The sequence below is a fragment of the Colias eurytheme genome, chromosome 4 (assembly GCF_061535395.1).
Source record: "Colias eurytheme isolate Ceu_HAF_F1 chromosome 4, ilColEury1 Martin Lab GWU primary, whole genome shotgun sequence".
Taxonomy (NCBI): domain Eukaryota; kingdom Metazoa; phylum Arthropoda; class Insecta; order Lepidoptera; family Pieridae; genus Colias; species Colias eurytheme.
This window is the reverse complement of record NC_142983.1, coordinates 11,367,627-11,390,453: the sequence shown is the minus strand read 5'-3', so window position 1 is coordinate 11,390,453 and position 22,827 is coordinate 11,367,627. Positions and strand designations below refer to the sequence as shown.

The 22,827-nt window shown below is 32.7% G+C and overlaps 3 protein-coding genes across 3 annotated transcripts; 2 read left to right on the top strand and 1 right to left on the bottom strand.

Annotated features, from left to right (window-relative positions):
• The first annotated feature begins 12,793 nt into the window (after positions 1-12,793).
• Positions 12,794-13,609, top strand: Rsph9 (Radial spoke head protein 9). The gene has a single exon (XM_090120283.1). It carries the CDS (start codon positions 12,794-12,796, stop codon positions 13,607-13,609), a length of 816 nt encoding a protein of 271 aa, XP_089976409.1.
• A 461-nt stretch (positions 13,610-14,070) lies between these two features.
• Positions 14,071-17,712, top strand: LOC149909232 (uncharacterized). The gene is made up of 2 exons (XM_090101463.1): positions 14,071-14,317; positions 15,055-17,712. The coding sequence occupies exons 1-2, from the start codon at positions 14,153-14,155 to the stop codon at positions 17,602-17,604; spliced, it is 2,715 nt and encodes a 904-aa protein (XP_089957589.1). The 5' UTR covers positions 14,071-14,152; the 3' UTR covers positions 17,605-17,712.
• A 1,372-nt stretch (positions 17,713-19,084) lies between these two features.
• LOC149909231 (ubiquitin thioesterase otubain-like) lies at positions 19,085-22,198 on the bottom strand. The gene is made up of 5 exons (XM_090120266.1): positions 22,048-22,198; positions 21,652-21,951; positions 20,522-20,743; positions 20,080-20,190; positions 19,085-19,209 (listed from the first exon to the last, which is right to left on the bottom strand). The coding sequence occupies exons 1-5, from the start codon at positions 22,153-22,155 to the stop codon at positions 19,123-19,125; spliced, it is 828 nt and encodes a 275-aa protein (XP_089976392.1). The 5' UTR covers positions 22,156-22,198; the 3' UTR covers positions 19,085-19,122.
• Between the last annotated feature and the right edge of the window lie 629 nt (positions 22,199-22,827).

The following is a 22,827-nucleotide window of genomic DNA, read 5'->3' as shown; positions in this document are numbered from 1 at the left end:
TTACTATAGAATTCAACCGGTAATCCCCATAAAACCTTGGTTTGTTGGTGTTGAAGCAAATAAATTAGTTATATCTACAATAAGTCGCATGAGAATAGGACATATGTGTATTCCTAGTCATTTAGCCAGAATAGGCGTATTATATAGTGAAGTTTGCGAGTGTGGAGAGGATGAGGGAAATATAGACAACATATTTTATTATTTTTCTCTTGCTCTTTATACGATCATTCTTCCTTTTATAATTCATTAATTTCTTCAAATGTTCCTCTTCCTACTCGTATGTCATATCTATTTATGTATCCTAAAAAATATTATATTATTTTATCTACTTTTATATTTAAGAATAACGTCAAATTGTAATGTTTTTTAGTTTCTATTTAATCTATTTAGTTTATGTAAATAATATGTAATATTATAAGGTAACTTGTATTAATTTTGGCCTAACTCTTCTGATCACCTTGAAAAATATCGTACTATCATATTTTCCCGTGTATGGATTCCCTACCTTTTACTTGACACTGGCAAATAGTTTTAGCTTCTTGCCATAACAGAAAAAAAAAAAAAAATTCCCGCATAAATAAAACGGACGTTTCGTTTCTCATGATACGACATAGAGTTTTAAGATATTTAGCATTTAGAATTTCTAAATATTATGTAGGTATTAATAGAATTGAATCTGTTACCAAACATTTTACGCATACCTACTAACGATATCTTTATTTATTATTATAATAACACCATTACAGAATCCAGTAATTTATGAATAAACCAAAATGGCGGTGCATTTCTACACGCATACGGAATCAATAAAGTTTAATACCTAAATACAACAAACTCCATATCTACATACTGAGCTAAGTACATAGTTGGCGCTAATAGATTTATAACAATAATATAAACAGTTAGGGGCTAATTACTGCGTCTGTTTATTTTTGTTGGGCTTCCCTGATTGCTCCCACGGCTTGTTGGTCCACATTTGTGGCTTCGTATTGTTTTACTGTTTTCTTTTCGAATTGCTTGTAATGTGATTGAATCCTGCACGTGATACTAAATGTTATTATTGAAGAATAAATTAATTACTTATAGGCTTATGTCATGTAATTAAACGGAATCAAAAGGAGCCCATGTCAACACCGCTGCAGGTAAGCTCAGTTCAGCAGCATATGCAGTCCGAAAGGTAAGGCAACTCACCGATGAAGATACAGCTAGATTGGTTTATTTCAGCTAGGGTAAACTCACCTAATTATGTGACTCACTTAATTCGGAGATACAACGTTTGGACTCTTTTACAGCGTTATAGGAGTAAAATCCAATACATTAAAATTAACCCTATGGTATGGTAATAAAGCTTCTTTTCGTGTACAAATTTTTGTTAAAATCGTGCGGGTGAGATAGTAACAATCACGGGATTTGTCACTGCGCCCGCCATGTTTGACGTTTCACCGGTAGCGTGCAACTGTGCTGTCATTATTTAATTAATTTTAAATAGAAAAGGTGAGTGTAAGTTCATGATACTTTGACAATTAATTGTTAAAAACATATTCTTGTTGATACCGATAAAGGTTTTAGTAATTTTTCATTTGTTTTTGCATAATACCTTATTTCCTGGGTTCAAAAAGTTAACGATTTTCAAGATTGCAACTCAAAACACTGTCACCGAATTAACCAAGCAAATTTTTATTATTTTCAATTCGTATATAAATAATTGTTTTTAGTACGTATACGTTAGTCGTTTAAGTCAGAAAATATTTATTTTTACTCAGGTTTAAAAGTAGGATCGCTTTCAAGCATTTTAAAAAAGTCCGTTATTTTTTTTATCACATAATTAAGTGAGTTATTTTTTTTTTATTTTAGACAGCATGGAGGAAGACAAAAATAAAAATAGAAAATATAATGAAACAACGCTGACATCCGCAATTCAAAATATTCTGCAGTCAAAAATGAGTCTGTACACTGTTCACATAAACAATTATAAAGTCCAATATTATTTTTTTATGGTTCCCCTCTTTTGATAATTTCTCATTGATAAATAAATACATTAATTATTACTTTCAATATGTTTATATTTTTTATTAATTGTATTTTTTTTTACTTTTGTGTTAAAAAATAATAAATACTCACTTAATTCGGTTATAACAGAATTAGAGAAGTACTATCACCGAATTATGGTGATTGTCACAGAATTAGACAAGTCATCGCGGTTGGATTAAGCTCATTTTACGCTGAGTTAATTCATATGTGTTAAGATTACACTTGCTCCATTTGATAAATAGAAGATTGATTAATGTTCCTATTAAAAATAAAAATAAAATTTATAAAGTTTAACCTGTTTTTTTTTTCATATTCTGTTTTGTCACAGAATTAGATGAGTTGACCCTACTTTCATAGTATTATGTCCTATGGAATTCTACTATGGGGCAGGGCAGCAGATATAGAAACTATATTTATCTTACAGAAAAGAGCCATTCGTTCTATATATAATTTACGTGCTCGGGACTCACTAAGAGATCTCTTTAAGAATACTGGTATCCTTACTGTACCATCACAGTATATATTTAATAATATTTTGCATGTACACAAAAATGCCGACTTACACACAAGAGTAGGAGATAGACACTGTTATGGCACAAGGAACAGAAATAGAATTGAAATGCCATTTTTCCGATTAGCTAAAGTTAAAAATTCATTTATGGGTCAAGGTATACGCTTTTACAATAGAATTCCTCATAATATTAAAGAGTTCAGTAGTTCTAAATTTAAAACTTATATAAAAAATGTAGGTACTAGTTCAGAGAGCGTACTACAGTATTCAGGAATATATGGACGATAAAAACCCATGGAGGGTTGTCGCGAAAAAACCACAGGACAGTTCTTTGGCATGTTATTATAATATTATATTATAATGTTATATGTATTTTGTAAAATTGTAAAACTGACATGATTTAAAAGAGCAACTATGGAGTTTCTTGCCGGTTCTTCTCCGTAGATACTGCTTTCCGAATCGGTGGTAAATTTTAAAATATGTAATGACGTTTCAAAAGTGCTTCTATAAGAAGTCTAATTGAATGAATAAATGTTTGAGTTTAAATGTTTGAGTTTGAGTTTGAATTAACTGTGAGCTATAATTATTTTGTGACTCACTTCGTACAATTTTTTTTTAATTCTATATACATAATATATTCAGATGTAAGTCAAGTTAAACTAGTGTACACAGAATACCTCAAAATGAGAATCTGTATTTTGTAAAGCATTTCTAAACGAATTCTCTTTTCTTTATTTCGTAAGCAAAACATCGAATAATCGAAAAATTAAAAATAATTGAAAAAAGCCCCCCGCCATAAAAACGTATACCAACAATTAAAACAATGGAAAAATATTTAAAAGCAACGCACATACTCGAGTCCGACCAATTGGTTGTAATGAAAAGTGCTCTACGATCACTTCACTCCCTTACTAGTTCCCTTTGTTAAGGGAAAACAATTTATTTTCGTATATAATGTATTTAGTTTAAGTGGTATTGCTATTTAGATTATTTACTTTTTTATTTCGAGTGCAAGTTTAACGTGTTAACTGTTCGAACTAAAAATTAATGGAACCAGAAAAACAATGTAGCCAACCTGTTGGAAAAATTTGCATGCAAAAATACGAATCATTAATACTCTACACGAAAACATTCCATTTGGTCTAGAGACTAGAATAAGACATTTCTTACCTACCGAAAATATAATGTGAGCTTTTTTTTAAAGAATGGACAAAATAAATCTGAAATTGCAACTGCAGGTACAAGTTACAACCTACCTAAATGTTATTCGTTGTAAATTTATAAATGAACCTATATTACTCTTTGGTTTTGTTTTATAAAATAACTTTATCATCACGTAGTCGAAGTTTTTTAATTATCAAGTAACATTAATTTTACTACTCATCTACTTAGAATTTGTGTAGGTACCAAATACAACGTTACTTAACGGTCTCAATTGGCTGAATTACAAGTTTTAAATAAATGCATAAGCAAGTTAAAAATACATTTTTTTTTTCTATTTTTATTGTAGATACATTTTTTATTTTTACTCAATTTTTTTGTCGAGTAAGTAGTAGTAGTAGGTAGTTTATTACTACTAATTTACAGTATTTCTAAATAACATAAACTACATAATAATAAATTGTTATACCTATTCGTTCAGAAATAACTTCGGCTTCAAATATCAAGTGGCTTTTACAAACCTGAAGAGTGTGCACCTGGATTCAAAGTATTTCTATTCAGAACTGAATACTTCAAAATATTTATATAATATAACAACTCAGTTAATTTTTATTGTCCTTATTATATTTAAATTTTATTGAATATTAAAACTGTTGAGAAGCCGCTATATTATTATCCAGAAGAATTTAGCCATAAAACATTTTTATGTCTTCGAGTTAAATCAACCAAATAAGTATTTAAAACCTTCTCCTTCAAAGGAATTTAAACACTTGTCAGATGTAATAAGGTTAAAATTGCGAAAACGACATTATATCAGCACTTATTGCGACATTTTTAATTGCATTCGTTTGTCAAAAACACGAAAATGCTTTTTGATAAAGTTCACGCTCGAATGGTAAATAATAATAAAAGCAAAACGATACAATAATAGTATCGCTTATTTGTTCGGACAGGATATTTAAGTATGCGTTTAAAAACTTGTTAAATAACTTTTATTTTCAAGTTCCGGCCCACAATTGAATAAATATTATATTTTTTGGAATTTTTCTTCTTTTTATTTTATTTTATCGTCACCTTTACAAAAGCAAACTTATTCTGAAGTATAAATTGTGTCCCTTTCTTTTTTTTATTTTCATTTCCATGCAAAGATTTTCCTAAACGCACAATCTATTTCGATCATCGGTGTTAACATCTATAATGAGATGTTGTAACGGGATGCAATTTTTTTCCACGCATCTGCCATAGCCTCGTGTCCATTCGGGCAACTTTTTTTTATTTTTTCCTTTGGCAATACTCGATCCGATTTGTCACCGGGGGTCCGGAATTGTACCGCACTAACGATTATTCTTATGTTTTTTTGTTTGTTAAGGTCTGCACGCCCTTTGATTGTCCGATTTTGGCGGATTTATACAAACGTCATTGTAGCAAGTGAAGTGTGGACCATTTGGTCGCAAAGAGGATTAGAGAAAGTGTTTTGTAATGGATTTTTCAGTAAATACTTTATCCGTTCGCTGTTTTATTGTTAGGAATAGGTACGTGCGGAAAGTTGCAATTTAGCGTGACGTGTGCAGGATAGTTAGTTTAAAATGGAATAAAACGGTTTTTTCTTTAAAAAATCGTAATTAGATGCTAGATTGTGAGATTTAACATAAAAATAAATATACTACTTTTACAAATCATCAGATATTGTATCTAATTATACCTAAATTCGTAGCATTATTTGCAAAAATCGCGTGAGAAACTAATCATATTCAATATTTGGGACCAGAATATATTCCCAACAGGTCTCATGAGTATTAGACACAAATAAATCATCTGCCTACGTTCCCGAGGACGTAACCAATTTAATTAAGTCCTCAGGTTAGCGACACGTGAGCCTGAATACGTTTTTATTGTGCCATCGTGTCGCATTGTCGGCAAGCAGTGGGAGGTTAGACCGATTTCCGAACGCATCTGTCATCCGCACACCATAGACAAAATTAACTTTTATCCACCTGAGGCTAAGGTCGCGATTTCTAGCGGCAGGTAATAAAGAAAAAAGCGTGGGTCTTAAATAACATCTCAATATGTTCTGATGATGTGTTAAGGTCGCATTGTCGGTTTCTGACAATGGCGATAATTGATCGTGTCTACTTCATGCAGATGCCGTCGGCGCCACAGACATAGATAGACTACGCAAGTACCGCGATCTGTATGAAAACCAAGCGTGTCATATTTTTTGTACTGACCTTGACGCGTTATGACGTCACGAGCGCTTTTTAGTGATGGTAATTTCATTTTACGCTAAATCGATTAGGACGCCACTCGCGCGGCGGTTCTAGTATCGTCCTATCCCATCGAAGTAAATCGAAAGAAATCAGATCAAACTAGATCTATGTCTAAGAGGTAATTAAATAAATGAATCGTAATCGATTACTAAATCGATTCAAGACAGAAAAATGATAATTACCATAGACAGAGGAATGATAAAATAAATTTATAAACCTTTTAATATTCTAACAAGTAAACTAATGTGTTTTAGCTTTTTCTTACATATGCCCATTGAGTTAGCGTGTACTACGTACTAGAGAGGCCATCGAAAGAAAGTAATGAAACTGTCAATCAATCAATCTTTATGTCCCGTTGCATCAATCCATTTTTCTTTTATGTTCGGGTTACTTGGAAAACTGAAAAAACAAACATAGTCTAAGCAATAAGGAGTTTTGACAAAAAAAATCTATGCCTTTTTTTCTGAAAAATTGCTCCTTCAAATTATCATTTTTCTGTTCGATTATAAAATCGATTAGAATCGAGAACTGTTGCATCAAATGAACATCACTAACCACAAAATTGGACAGAAAAATGAGAACAGAAAAATGAAAAGACGCTATTCATTGCTTGTTATCATACGACTCGATCTTTACCGTGCCAAGTAAAAGCCGCAATGTATTCCGAATCATTTCGTATGATTTGGTATCCGTGTTTGTCACGATCGTTTTCCACAGATATTCTTTATTTGATTTTAAAATAAATAGTGCATATTCTGATTAGAAAATTACTTACCGGTGGAAGGAAACATCTCTGCTAACTCGGCCACTCACAGCTGTGGAGTTTCTACAGTTTATAACGGCGTAATTCGGCATTTTACTTTATTCAGCTTCACGTCTTTCCTTGGCGAACTGCAAGCGCGGACTGAGTGTAGGCCAGCGTCAAGTAAGTTTCATAATCTTAGTTTGGACACGGGAAGTACATACACTCGCTTAGTCTATCTTGATACATGTCTGTGGTCGGCGCACCCTTTATTTGTGACTTAGAATTTATTTCATTTGTTTAGATGTCTTTATGTAGGTTAGGACAAATCTTTTGACGTATGAGCGCTCTGCGCTGGCGTCGGTTTTTGTTTAGGTTCACCGCAATGTGTCTGACATTTTAATTTCATATTCTCAGAAGTGTGAACTCCTGCAATGTTTATAATTGAATTTTAATTATGTTGTAGGTAGGTATCTCGAAACGGTACGTTTCTTTAAATATTTATGTTCTCCACATTGAAGTGCTTTTATTTCATGTTTGGTTACAAATTATCTAGAAACATAAAATGCAAATGTTATGGTTTGGACACACGTACAACAGACATAACTAATTAATGCGTGTTACTTTTACAATAGTTAACCCGCGGTAGGTAAATTTATTCATGAACTACTTTACAATTTGTCTCTACTTACTAATAGAGACTTCTTATTTAATATTTTTCCGAGACTTTTGTTTAAGTTTCTTCTGATATGGGATTTACCTACTCTACCTGAATTGCTTACAGCCGATCAAAAATACCTATGTTTTAATTTATTCCGCAATGAAAAATTTACTTTGGACAGACACGTAGCTAAATTTAAAAGCATATGTATTATTAAAATGATTGTGTCTTCAGATCATATTTATTGCACCGGGATACTTATGTTTTATACGCTACGTTAAATTATTTGCCTCATAGCGCTGAATTATTTTATGCATCCTATATACTTATATAGGATTTTCAATAATAAATAGATTAAAAAAATAGTACTTTAAAGCAACTCTAAGGTTTTCCAAAATTCCAAAATAAACTTTACAATGTATGTAAATACGTGTTGTGAACGCAAGCCAAAACAATCCATCAAACGTTTGTCAGTTGGTCTGTTTGTTCAATGGTCCCAGACTCCCGTTACCTATTATGATGGGATTTTTGTTATGCAAGTAGGTAGCGCACCGAGAAATGCGTACTACCTAACAAATGCTTTAAATATTGAGTTACGTGTTGATAATACAACATTTATAATGAAAATTGAATAGTTTAATAAAATAGCCATCATTTTCAAAATGTTAGTGTTTGAGAATTTGTTGTTTTAAATATGTAGTATGTACAGAACAGGTGGATGAAAGAAAACTATACTTTGTCGTTACTTTAGGAAATTCAATCCGTTCACCTCAAGTAATAATAACGAAATAATCAAAAATTTTAACGTTACATTGGCAGCCATTGTTATCAACTATTTCAACGATTTCACCAAACATGCTAACTGAACTGCTCCCAATCAATATTTATTCACCGTCCACAATCCCGAAAATAAACAAATCTCAAAACAAAACATTAGTCCACATCCCATTCGGACAAAAGCACTCATCATTATCAAAACAATTATTTTTACTTGCAACCCCATCATGCGATGGTTATTCGCGCTAGCAACACCGTTACACTCGTTTATCATCTGTGGCCAGTCGCGTGCAGGACGACGTTGACACGCGACGCACTTCTGGGATGTTTTTTAACAAAATAATCACATTGTACTTTGTAATTATTCTCCCGTGTGTGAACTGCAACAATTATCATGTACATGCTTTATTACATTATTTACTAATCTGCGAATTTGTTTTGTATTAAATTATTAGGAGTTTGCTAATAGATCTAATAAAACACAAGAAACAAAAGACCGTCTTAGGTTCTAATCTTATTAGGTTGCTCGGTGCTTCTTTAGTTACCTAAGTTTCGAACATTGTTACAAATTTACAAAACTATGATATTCAATAATTTTAACAGTTACATACATTTTACCTGCATCGCTACACACAAGCACTACTTATAAAATCACATCATAATCTTAAGAATCAGTAATCTCGCGGAACTGAAATCCGCTGAGTTTCTCAGGCCTGTTAGCCTCTCCAGTGTTCACTGCGTAATCTGCGACTATCGACCAATTAGTGTTGGCTGAACAAGCGATGCGTAGGCACTCGCATAATAGCAGCGTGTTTTACAAATAGCTGTAATCTCAATTCGCGCCACGACCCCTGTTTGTGACATTCACTCCCGATTAAGCACCCAATTCCCGCCTTTTGTCACTACTCGTTCGGAAATCGCCACTCCACCGCTCACAGCTTAATTCCTTTTCTTACACTTAATTGTGGGAAAAGTGCACTCAAATTTTTGCAAGTTATCGACTATTGTGAGAAATATACCATTCATCGGTTTACGCGAACGGTCATTAAATATTTGTGAATTTCTATTCTTTGTGAATTGATTTCGTAGTTTTGTTCTCAGAGCAATTGATTACAAATGAGCTCTTAAATCTTAATAACTATTCTTAGATTTGGTGGTAAATACCAGTCAATTAAATTTTACTTTGTATGGAACAATGAGTTTGAAAGTTCAATGAAGTTGCGGAATTTATACTTTAGGTAAGATGATGAGATTCAAAAGTGAATTTATAAGTCAGAGAGAATAACTGTATTTTAGATGGAATTTTTTAATAAATTTAAATTTATTATTACATAATATATCATCGTCATTAGAACGTTAGCAATGGCTAGTCTCTGTTTGGGCAGAAAGGGGAAGGAATCAAACATTGAGAGAACACGTAATCCCAAGGTAGACCAAGATAGAAATAACAAAATGCTAAACCAAATCCCATACATTCACAAAATCATACTCTAACCCGACCCTTCATAATCTTAAAGCAAACAAATTAGTTGTGAAACATGCAACAATATGTTATCTGTATAGCGTCCCGCCCGGGGGCATAACAGCCAGCCTCCTGTTAAAAAACAATTAATGGCAAAAATAAAGAAACGGGGCGATTCCGTGGGGCGGCCTGGGGCGCGCTTGTGGGAACTCCTGTATTGTTTCTGGATGGTCACATTATGATTGCTCACTCGCTCAGCACCGAGCCCAGACAGGCACTGTCGTTAAACACGGTATGCATTGACGTTCAATCAGCACACATGGCGATTAATTTCATTGTAATTGACGATTTGATTTGTTTTCAATTGACTATAAACCGACATTTGTTCGGGGTATATTGGTTTCCTGGTCAGTAGGTTTCGTGAATTATTTTTTTGGTTTTTCGCCGTATGCCATGATATGAGTATGTTAATTTCCAACCTTACGATTTGTGAGAAAATAAAACATTGCAAAGGTAGAGCCATGAAGCATTTAAACAAGAAAGTATAGAAAAAGAGGTTTATTTCTGCATAGGTTCACCGTTCACCAGCGTGTAAACGTAAATTATGTTTATTGTTTATTTTACTAACAAATGGACAAGAATTAGAAATTAAATGAAATACTTACGATCGTTATTCTTAATTAGATCTTTATGACATCATCAGAAGCTCGGTACATTAATAAAATGTAGAGTCTGATTTTATCTAAGTCTCTCGAGTTCATTATGTTTGACAGACATTATTTTAAGACTACCTACATTCATTTGAAATGTTTGCGGTTACCTGTAACGTTAGAAAAGTAAACAACTTGCATTTTACGTACTGTACACATTATATTTCCATGCAACAAAAGCCCACGATCAATAATCACATAACAGCTACATTTATCTGATGCAGTTGAACTGAAGAGCTCTCAGCGTCGCGTTAGCAATCCAGTTTTTCCCGCCTAGGCACGACCGCGCGTGCCGAATCGCCGACACGCGCGCTATTGTTTTTATTGGTTGATGTTTTAATTGTCATGCTCAAGTGGTAACACCTGTGCATCCGTCAATGACCATAGACTAAGGTGCATAGATAATTTATAAGTATTTTATAGGAAATCCCGGTGTTATAAAAAGTCTATGGTTTTTTACTGATACGTTTTTTACAATGTTGCCGATTTGAATATGCAAAGCCGATGGAGGTCACTGGTTGACCCCGCACAGGTTTTCCTAGTGGGTTAACCAGGGATTTACATTTTATGTAAAAGTTTGTAAAAATTTTGTGAAAAATAAATAAATTTTGAATTTGAATTTGAATTTTGAATTTGGAGTTGCGTTGAAGTTGTTAATATCATTAATTATATGATAAATGTATCAAAGAATCAATGATATTACAATTAAAATAGGATATCATTGTCATAGAATGAAATAGATAGAATAAATAATAGCATTGTTATTCATTAGGTAACTGGTAAAATAATACTGTTACAAGATTACATAAACTTTGTTGAATTAGTCAAATTTTCTACTTATCTGTAACTTATTTTACAATCCAATAATATTACTGTAACCCGAATTACAATCCATTATATTTTCAAAGTAGAATCAATATTTTAAAAGTAGATAAATTAACACGTGAAATCAAACAATTTTCTATCTACCCCATAAATTTGATAAAGGTATCGCCATCTATTGTGAAGTAGCTACACTACAGTTTATAACTATATAGTGACATCTAGTGAGGGATAGTCACATCATATCTTCCATAAAATCTTTTATTTTCGATAACATTCTAAATTCTTATAAATAAAATTTTAAACGATTCATCTCGATTATTATTTTACAATAATATACTTTTCAAGCATTTCGAATACATATAATTGTTGTCGGAAAATCAGCGCACAAAAGTTTTGCGGGCAGTGGCAGAATTAAACTTGTTGCAAAGGAAAGGAATTTAATTTGCAGGATTTTTTTAAACAAACCAGAAGTTTCAAATTTCAAAGAAATTTATAAAACTAGCATCATAGTGAAATAATTATACGTGACCTTTTTATATTTGTGAGTTTCTGTTTGTTCAATAAAAAATAATAAGTTTGGCAAAATCAATTATGTATAAACAAATTATCAAACATTCTCATAGAAAAGCTAATTTATGTTTTTTTTTTTTTTAATAAGGTGAGGTTTTAAAATGAGCGCGTCGTATTTAATTTCATTTTATTCAATATTGACGCGATATTTTTACATCACCCGCGGGCCAACAAATAAGCTACACGACCCGAATCTTGTGAAAATAAGTAAATTGTGGCTTTCGTCATCCGACCTGTAACCACTATAACCTGACCCCTCGCTACATACTGCGCTAAGGGTCCGCAAGTTTTTTCTGATATTGTTAGAACACGCGCTCAAGTTACAAGTAACGATCAACATAGGGATTGCAAATATTTGACGTCCGGTAATTGTCATACGAGAAGCGAATATCCATTTACATTGCCCTTACGATGGCCCCTATTGGGAATATGAGGGATATTTACGGCTTTTTTACATCTGTAAATATTCTTAAATTCCGATAATAGGGAATTTCAAGATAAAACAGTAGATAGAAGTAGATTTAGGGTTATTCAGGTGCATACATGTATTTGTTGTCTATGGATTCATTTAAAGAGTTAACGAATGCAAAGCAACAAAGTTGAGATTTTTCGTTGAAAAATACTTAAATAATTTTTGTAGGGTAGACCTATATGGCTATATATTATTTTAATTCACATTAAACTAGCATTCCGCGCGCGGTTTCACTGGCTTTTTAGAAAACTTTCCAAATGATATATGTACTAAAACCTTCTTCTGTAATCATTCTATCTTTGCGTCTTTTATGTAACTGTGAAAAAAACGCATCAAAATCCGTAGCGTAGTTTTAAAGATTTAAGCATACATAGGGATATAGGGACAGAGAAAGCGACTTTGTTTTAAACTATATATAGTGTAGTAGGTCTACAAATAGAAAATGGGATGTCCCTTTAAAGTTCTTTTACGTTATCAAGTTGGTTGTTTGAAAGATATGCGAACTTCTTTTCACCAATAGTTTTAAAATAATATAAAATATGTCATGTTTACACAAACTGTCTTATTGCATTATTATTGTTGAATAAATAAATATTTACGAATAATGAACGTACATAAGCTCTGGGAATATAAAGAATATGTGAACGTGAATGGATTTATGTTAACAAATGAGCTTATATCGTTATTACAAAATTCCCTCACAGTGTTGCAAGTCGAGAACCATTTCTCCCACATTCAATACTGGGGAAAAATTTATGCAGTCGACGCTGATTATCATATAGCCGTTGGTATCAATAAAGATGCTATAGATGACCGCAAGTATTACTATTCGACGGACTTTAAATTTTGGGGTTTGCTACCGAGAGCCAAGAAAAAATACAAGCATCTCGCCCTTCTGACGTCGTTTCCTTTTAGAGGCGATCCTTCCTTGAAAATAAAAGTTCTTGACGAAGCATTGGAGGAACACAACCCTGATAGATGCCAATTCATGCAAGAGGAGAAACGCCTAGCGGCTACTATAAGCAATATCTGTGATGAAGCTGAAATATGCGCACGTGGACAGTTGATAAAACAACCAGATGGAACGGTGGTTATAAATCCAAACTTTTACGGATTGACAAGTGCAGAAGCGAAATTGTTGAAATCTTATCTACATATTCGACCAGCGCAACAACGCTGGAATTCTAATTTACTTACAAGGCAAGATTATAACTACAGTATGGATTTCCTTGACTCAATCGACCAAGATATACCGAACGGTTGTTGGAACCTATCTCTGGAACAGTGCGGCAGTGTTGCTTACTTAAAAAGTTTATACTGGCCGGGAATGTCTTATTTTCATAAAATAAAAACTCCAGATGCTGGATTCTTATACGTTGGAAATGGAAAGAAGAATTTAGATGTGCCTTTTCTGCTTTGAAATTCTGAGTACCGATTTAGCTTTTTCACATTTTTATAAAACAGAAAACAGCGTATTAGCACTTATTGATTGTCTACAATTTCATTTATATTTTTGTACAGCCCATGAAATAAAATGACATAAAAATGAAAAATTGAATTTATTGACTGACTTTATTATTAATAACAGCACATTATCACAGCATAATCTACTCAAAGAGCATAATACTTGCTCTGTGAGTAGATTGTGCTGTGGAGGTAAATCTACTAGCATAATATTATACAACTCTCCAGAGTTTAAATAATAAGTTAGCTAGACCTGTTTTTCTGTTTTATATACACCGATCAAATATAGCAAATATTATTTGATTTGGCTTTCTACGAGCAAAATATTCTGTAATCTGCAACAAGTGTCAAAGTCAACAGACATTTAACCATAGACATTAGCAAAATAATTGTCAACGTCATAAAAATACTACGACTCGCGCCTGCCGCCTATTCATATTTTAACCGGCATCTATAATTCTACTTTCATTCCTTCGTTGTTCGCCGACTGGTTGTAAAAATGGCTTCCAACGGTGATATAGAGCCGGAAGAAAATGAATTAAATGAGAGCAATGGGGACAAAGTTGTTACAATGATGGATGTACTGCAAGAACAAGAAGATTTTGAAGAGGATGCAAATGCCGTTCTTGGTGCCTCTGATGATAAAAACTGCACATATCCTTTGGTAAGTAGGAAAAGGCCTCACACTCTTTTAAGTCATTGTATTATTTTAAATATTATAACAGCTGTTACGCAGTAAGCATCGGCCATTGTGATTAAAATAAAAACCTTTAAAATATTCTGGTTCATGAACTAATCCCTCAGTCCCGGAATCACAGACACAATAGAAAATCTATTGTGTCGCGGCCCGATCGGGCCGCTCGGTGGTCAATGGCTTGTTTTCCGATCGGTTCTCCATTTCACAACGAAGTTTACTGAACGAAATAAGCATTTATGATATGATAGGCTATATATTTTTTCTACACTATGTTTTGGTTGAAAATATTAGGCTATCATGAACATTCAACATCAACAGTCAATGAATAGGTTTGAATAACATTACTAAAAATAATCAATGCATATTATGATAAATATATAATATACTTAAGCTATAATGCTGTCAAATTAGACCCAACCATTAGTAACTTCGCTCCAATTTCCTTTGTGTTCTGAAAAAATCGAATGAATGGAAGAGTTGCTAACATTTAAATATTTTCAATATTCTTCCACTCCACTTCACTTTTGTTCAAGCAATATTAAAGAATACTGTAAATCTATTCAATATTTTTATATAAACCTCACTTTATTCTCAGAAATGAACTCAAGCTTTTATATGAATTTAAAATTGAAGCAAAATTTGTAAAGCTCCTAAGAACTAAATGATACTGATGAACTAATGACATGATACTATTGTTCTTGCAGGGCTACATAAAGCGGCAGGCAATATATGCCTGCATGACCTGCTGCTCAGAAGCCAAGGAAGATCCTTCAAAGCGAGCTGGGGTCTGCCTGGCTTGCAGTTTATCATGCCATGAAAACCATGAGCTCATTGAGTTGTACACAAAACGTAACTTCCGCTGTGACTGTGGCAATCCAAAGTTCAACTCAAATCCTTGCCAGTTCACATCTGATAAAACTGATCTCAATGAAGAAAATAGTTACAATCAAAACTTTTCAGGCCTGTACTGTGTGTGTCATAGGCCTTATCCAGACCCTGAGGCAACAGAAGAAGATGAAATGATACAATGCATTATTTGTGAAGATTGGCTGCATGCAGCACACCTTGAAGCCACCGTCCCCACAGCACAGTATGCAGAAATGATTTGTAAAGAATGTATGGGCAGAAATGAATTCTTACATGATTACACTGGCCTTGCTCTCAATACAGAAAATGATTTTATAGATGTTATGAATACTAGTGATGATAAGATTGAACTATGCAATGGAACCATATCTAATGAAACAATTGATACAACTGTGAGTGAAGTAGACAAAACCAATATTGATGCTGAAGTGTCAGAAATTAATGAAAGTAAAATAGATGTAGATGAAAAAGATGACAGTGAAGTGAATGAAGGTCCTCCTACAAAAGATGACAGTGAAGTGAATGAAGGTACAGAGAATAATGTTAAAATGCCACAAATAGAATCTGAAGTGCCAATGGATACTAATAATGAGGAACCAAGTACTGAAAAAATTTCAATTGAAGCCAAAGATGATGAGAAAGTTGATAATGAAACTGAAAAGAAGGATAATGTGCCTACAGAATCTCCTATGGTAGAAAACAGTACTGATAATACAGAAAATAAAAACAGCAGTGAAGAAAATATTGATAGCCACATAAATGCTTTGAAAGAAATTGTAGACTCATCAGAAGATAGTGTTGCTAATAAGAGTATTGACAAAGAAAATGAAAGTAAAGATTGTAATTCAAATCCAACAGATATTAGTGAAGCAAAAATGGATGAAAATGAGCAATCTAAAGATACCATTCCAGAAGCAGAATCAGTCAAAAATGAAGAATCGAAGCTTGATGAAAATGTACACTCTGAAAATCCAATTACAGACAACAAGGTAGAAGAAATTACAGAATCAAATGATAGTGAAGATATCTCATCTAAAACCAATATTCAAGAAATAGAAAAAGTGGACACAATAGCAGAAAAACTGGATAATCCTTCACCTAGTGAAAATGAGAATGCTGAAAAATTGGATTCCAAAATTGAGGAAGTAAATAAAAAACCAATTGATGATGATAGTACTGCTTCATCAAAAGACAATATTGATAAGGATTCTGAAAGTACAACTAAGGAAAATACTCAGCCGTTGTCTAAAGACAATGAAAATACAGAAACATCTATTAATGATGCAACAAATCTAGATACAACTACATTAGAAAGTAATGAAGAGAAGTTAAAAGAAGAAGAGAAGAAAGAAAGTTCAGCCACAGCAGAAGAATTAGAAAAAATGGAAGAAGACAGGCTTCTTGCCGATCCGGATGAAAAAGTTCAGGAGGAGAAAACTAATGAAAGTAAAGCTTCTGAGGATAGTGTTAATACAGATGAATCTAAGGTAGAAAATAAGGAAGAAGAAAAGAACGAACAATCACTAAATGAAGATATTGACAAACCACTAGAAGATAACAAACAAGAAGAAGATAAAACCATAGAAACAGTCACTGAGAGTGCTCCAATGGATACCACAGCAGATGATCTGAAATCATCCATAACTGCAGAAACTGAAGGTCAAACAACTGAAAATGAGATAAATGGTACAACAGAAGATGATAAAACAAAGACTGAAATAAATAGTATTGAAGGTGTGGAATCAAATAAAGAAGATGAAAATTTATCAACAGAAGCCAACAGTATTAATCACACAAATCCAGAGAACACTGTTACTAATGATACGAGTATGAAAGAAGAAAATGATGAAAAAGAACATTCCACAGATACAGTACCTGCAGAAACTTCAAGTGAAAAACCTGATATTAAAAGAAAGCTATCTACTGAAGAACCTGAAGATGCTGAAACTAAAAAACGAAAAGTAGACGCCATTCAATGTAATAGACCAAATGTAAGCAGAAGATATAAGGGTGCTACATTCTGGCCATCACATTTTAGACAAAAACTATGCACTTGTAATGAGTGTCTGTCTATGTACAAAGACTTATCAGTATTGTTTTTAATTGATCCTGAAGATACTGTATCAGCGTATGAGAATTTAGGTAAAGAAAAAACAAATGGGAAGCCGGCGTCACAATACGAAAAGGGGCTGCAAGCATTGTCTTCTTTGGACAGGATCCAACAAATTAATGTTTTAACTGAGTACAATATAATGCGGGATAAATTCATAGATTTTCTAAAAAGCTTTAAGGATAGGAGGAAAATAGTAACTGAGGAAGATGTCAAGGCATTCTTTGCTGGAATGAAGCCGAAAAGGCGGCCTGATGGCGTTTATTTTTGCAGATAAGCTTTTAACCATTTTACGTTTTAATAATATTGTCATTAGTTATAGGATGCAACTTTATTTGGCATTATAATTTTTAATATTTCATTTTAAATATAATGTTTTTTTTGAGTTAAGGTTTTTTATTTTCCGCCTAATTTATTAATTAATCCATATATCCAGTAAAATATCTTCCTCGTTGTACCCATTTTCATGAGCCCTTAGAGCTGTATCTGTTTTCCAATTTAACTTAGCTAAGAGAAAATGCCAGTGAAACAGTATCCTATATCAGAGGCGGCTCATCCTAAGGAGCGCTGGTGCTCATGGAACTAATAATAAAAAACAAAGACTGATTGATTCAACAAGGCCTGTTACACCCTACCGAAATTTAAAAAAAAGATGGTGATGTAACTCGATTCTTTGGCATGTAGAAATTGAGAGAAATTGGCGTATATTTTCGTTATTCTTAAATTATTCCATATAAAGTTTCGTGAGAATATCTAGACATCGATGTAAAATGACTCGTATTCACTGCCCTAATTATTATACATCATTTAAGATTATAAAGGACAGAGGCGGCTCGTGACAAAATTGAAATAAAACAAAAAAAATACAATAGCGTTAGCGGGATAATTCATTACAAAAAAATGAGCACCACATTACAAATGTCTATCTAAACACAAAAAAATATAAAGTACAGGCTATTTCAAAACGAATTCAATGATTATATAATAATAATAATTATAAAATCCCCGAATTTGCATTCGCGCGCGCTAGCGTCCAATCCATAATCTAAGGTATTCTTATTGTTTATTTATAATAATATAGGAGTGGCAACGTCGCGCGCAATTGCTGCTCTCACGCGGAGAGCGGCGCTCCAAAAATGGCTATTTTTCCACAGTAAATCTTTTGTTTCACGCGCAGGACTGTGGCAAAATTTCTCTTTCACTCTTATTGGATTTCGTATTTAGGCAATATACTAAATCCTGTTTCGTAGGAGCGCAATCGAGAGCGCTTATAAGGCTTATAAGCTCCGTTTCGCGCGTTACTTATGAAATGAACAAGAGTGTATACGTAATGATGTATTTCATTTGTAATGTGTAAAGGTAAGGTACTTATTTTATTCGTATTGGAGTTTTTTTACGATAAATTTTAAATAGATATATTAATAATTGTTAAATGAATGAGCAGGTATACCTTTATTATAATTATTTATGGGAGTTCACTGCACCTACAGCCTAGTTGGTCTCTAAAGAACTATGTATATCTTCCAGTTAAACAATCATGAAAATCTTTCAGTACTTAATTAGTTAATTACACAAACGAAAAATTTATAAGTGCCTATTTTCATAGGCGTTGATCGCTTACTAGCGAATCACTAGTTCCGTCCCTGCCATATAAAAGAGCAAAGCGGCTCATGAATTTTTTGTTTTGTGTTGTGTAAATGTGCGATTTTATTAATGTTGGATGTTAACTAAGTGTGAAAACGAAATAAAACAAGATGGAAATAGAATTAATTTTATTATTAGCAAAATAACGCAATCACGCGTACAGAATGTCGTAGTGGCCCGGTCTATAGAGGAGGTGCACGAGCGGTTTCGAGCCCTCCGGGAAGTCGTGCGCTATTACCTGCAAGCAAATACAATATTAAAAAAGGCACAGTATATTAATTATACACAAAAAATATCTATAATGAATGCAATACAATTGCTATTGACATTCTGAAAGTTTTTTATGATGAAATACAAATAGTCTAAGATCCCACTGCAGGATTACTTCTTTCATAGTTTTTTTTGATGAAACCAAAATTTTATACATATTTATAATAAGGAGATTATATATCGACTAGATTTCCAGTCAAATTTTGCCCGCAAGCATATTTAGAATTTCGGACATTAAAAGCAAACTAACTTTATCTACCGAATTTACCGAATTTGACGATTTTCTTACTGCCATTGAATGAATTTGTATATGGAATCAAGTCTTTTGTACATTTTTTATAAATTTAAAATGTCGATAGATACCCATTTGGCCGTGATATCCGCTTAAATTAATAAACAGTACAATTTATATGGGTTCATAGTAAACCACATTAAACACAATTTAACATGACTGAGTTTATTGGATAACTTAAACTAGAAATTTTATCAAGGCTAAATTATCACATAAGAAACAAGTTTCATTCATACATGATTTAAATTAAGAATTAATTATTATTGAGAATATGTACATAACAAAATGATTGTCTATCTCCTTCAAATAAAACAATATAAGGTCTAGAATGGATGATAACTATTCAATATTATTTCAATAATACCATGTTACAATTTTTTTAATGAAAAACACTACTAAATTCTAATGCTAAAGAAAACTTAATTTAAACAATTTAATTTCATTGTACAATTAAATTAAAATGTTTGAGGCATCCTTAGAGAAAAACTGAAAATACTTGAGTAAAATACGCTGAAACATTACAAACATATTAATACATTCACATACCTGACTCCCTTCACCCCGATCCATGTACTTAACTCGCACACCAACATTCAGTGCATTGCTGAGCGCTATTATATGAATGTGGTCCGACTCTTTATACATTGGCTCTACCTCCTGGAATAATTATAATAACAATGTTACAAGTAATTAAATAATTCTTATTAACCTAGAGATTTTTGAGAAATGGATTGATGGTAGCCTTAAAAGCTAAAAAAGACATACAGATAATATAAACTTTAACATGAGACAACAGACTTATCATGAACTGATTAATACTTTTTACAAAATATAAAAAAAATTAAAGTTAAATACATATGATAATGAATAATGATAATCAGTTTTAAATCACACCAAATCATATATCACCTAAAAAGTAATGAATTAAATTGTATTATTTATTACCAATTCTGTATAAAGCTAATTTTAAAAACAACAAAGACGTTACCTGTCTACAAAATTCAGTCACAGTGCGGGGTCCCTCGATAAAGTTCTGGTAGAACTCCTGCTGTGTCTGGAGCTGGCCCGAGGTGATGAGCCGCAAGTACACTACGATATAATCCGAGTATCCCTGCTTGTTGAACTTGTCGTGCAGCTCCGATCTGATGCTGTCTGCGTCCTCCGAACTGCCGCCGGCTTGCTCGCCCACTCTTTGCACCACTTCCATAAACTGGCAATGTATTTTTATATAATAACTAGCGGTCCGCCTCGGCTTCGCCCGTGGTACATGTTTACGTTTTCTCTACATAAGAACCATCCTCGTACTTCAAGAAATATAATAAAAAAAGAATTATCGAAATCGGCTCAGCCGTTCTCAAGTTATGCGCTTACCAACACATTTTGCGATTCATTTTTATATATAAGATTAAAGAAAATAAACGCCAAGTGAAAATTTGGGAATGTACGTAAATTAACAACACATCACACAACAACTACACACAGTGACAAAGGAGAACAAACTCCAACCATTTAACATCAAAAAATGTATTAAAAAAATATTAATGTGTGTTGTAAGGACGGTTGAAAATATGAAAGGTAGGTAGGTAATATGAAAATTTTACCTACAGAATTAAAAACAAATTAAGTTTTTATAAGGTACAATGAAGAATTGTAAAATAGCTACAAAATATATCAACTAATAATAATTATACAACTAAATGAAACCATAGTACATTGTTAATTGATAAGTACTAATGACCAACATAATATTATAATGGTATAATATTATAGATACAATTATGTCATTTATATCTGATTGAAAAGCTAGATATTTTGATCCATGATGCAGCTATACTAACCTTGGTAAAAATGAAGAAAATCAATTCAAATCGCTGACAGAAAAAAAATTCTACCTAACAAAGCCTTTGTAGTGTTTTGCAAAAGAAACTGCTAAATGTTTTTTTTTTCTGCCAATTAAGGGTTGGTGCAAAGGATTAACATGCCATATACCACACATATTTTACATATGCGTGGTATAGGGCATGTTAATACTGTTAAAGATAACAAAAAAAACTATTGAACAATAATAATAATAATATGATGACACAAACAAAACATAACCTCCAAGGAATGACTTACCGTTTCATAAAAATCTTCAACAGTGAACTGAGGAAACCCTAAAGCGACTAGATTGTCCTTTGAATTCTTAGCTATTTCATGAAATTTCTCATATTCTTCCTTATCTTTTAGAAGATGTTCTAAATAGGCATACGAAAAGGCCCGAAAAAAACAGTTACCATCGGGCCGAGTTCTTCTGAAACATTTGTATTTAGAAGCTAGATCTTTTATTTTCAATAGATAAATAGGATCTTCATTGTATTCTTTTTCTAAAGACGACAGCTCTTCGAGTTCACCGACCAGAGGTATAGATTCCGATATCTGCAAAACAAACAAACACGACGTAACAAAAACTCTATTTTTCTCCCTCCCATAAAAGATAATTGACATTGTATTTAGTGTACTTGTTACAGATACCTCTTTCTCAATTTCGCGTTGTTGTTTCATAATAAGTTCATCTTGATTTATTGAATTATCAACTAAATTGCCGGTACAAGCGCTGCTGCTCGATGCATCGTCCGCCATTTTCAAATTTATTATGAAAATAAACTTGACAGCTGATGACAAATGACAATCGCAAAAACCTCGGAGCAATTAACAAGCCTGGAGAAGTAACAATTAATTGAACGTTTCTTATATAGTGGCTCTCTTTTATTCAATACCCTAATTAATGCGATAGAAAGAGACAACACACTGTTATCTGCTTGGCATTCAAATCCACATGTAGCCACTTTTTGTTCTAAAAAGGTAGTGCTTGCCTTTACTTTATCGAATACTAAAATATCGATAAATAAAAAAATTAAGTTACAAAATTGCTTGAAGATAATTTAACATTCGTTTAATTTTGAATTATGGATATGTAATTCCAAATTTTAAGATTCGTTTAATTTGGAATTATTCATTTACGATGCGTATTGACTGCCTTGCATTGTATGGTAGTGCTATTTATAAAAAAATATTATTAGGTATTTCGGTTTAGGTTGTTTTTATGGTTTCGAAAAAGATACGTATTTTTTCCTGTTTTCATCGATTCATTCATAGAATTATACGGAACCCTTCGTGCGCGAATCTGACTTCCACCTGGTTGATCTTTTTACAAATCAATAGTCGTATCCTACTAATATTATAAAAGCAAAAATATATAAGAATGGACATATTTTGATATTCTTTCACGTAAAAACTACTGAATGAGTTTTT

What these genes read in the sequence shown, in the direction of transcription:
- LOC149909231 (XM_090120266.1), bottom strand. Translation starts at nt 22,155, where the DNA reads ATGGCGGACGATGCATCGAGCAGCAGCGCTTGTACCGGCAATTTAGTT. An exon ending in TTGAAGATTTTTATGAAACG is followed by an intron (nt 20,744 to 21,651) that starts GTAAGTCATTCC and finishes ATACATTGCCAG; the next exon opens with TTTATGGAAGTGGTGCAAAG. An exon ending in ATCGGGGTGAAGGGAGTCAG is followed by an intron (nt 19,210 to 20,079) that starts GTATGTGAATGT and finishes ATTTGCTTGCAG; the next exon opens with GTAATAGCGCACGACTTCCC.
- LOC149909232 (XM_090101463.1), top strand. Translation starts at nt 14,153, where the DNA reads ATGGCTTCCAACGGTGATATAGAGCCGGAAGAAAATGAATTAAATGAG. An exon ending in AAAACTGCACATATCCTTTG is followed by an intron (nt 14,318 to 15,054) that starts GTAAGTAGGAAA and finishes TTGTTCTTGCAG; the next exon opens with GGCTACATAAAGCGGCAGGC.
- Rsph9 (XM_090120283.1), top strand. Translation starts at nt 12,794, where the DNA reads ATGAACGTACATAAGCTCTGGGAATATAAAGAATATGTGAACGTGAAT.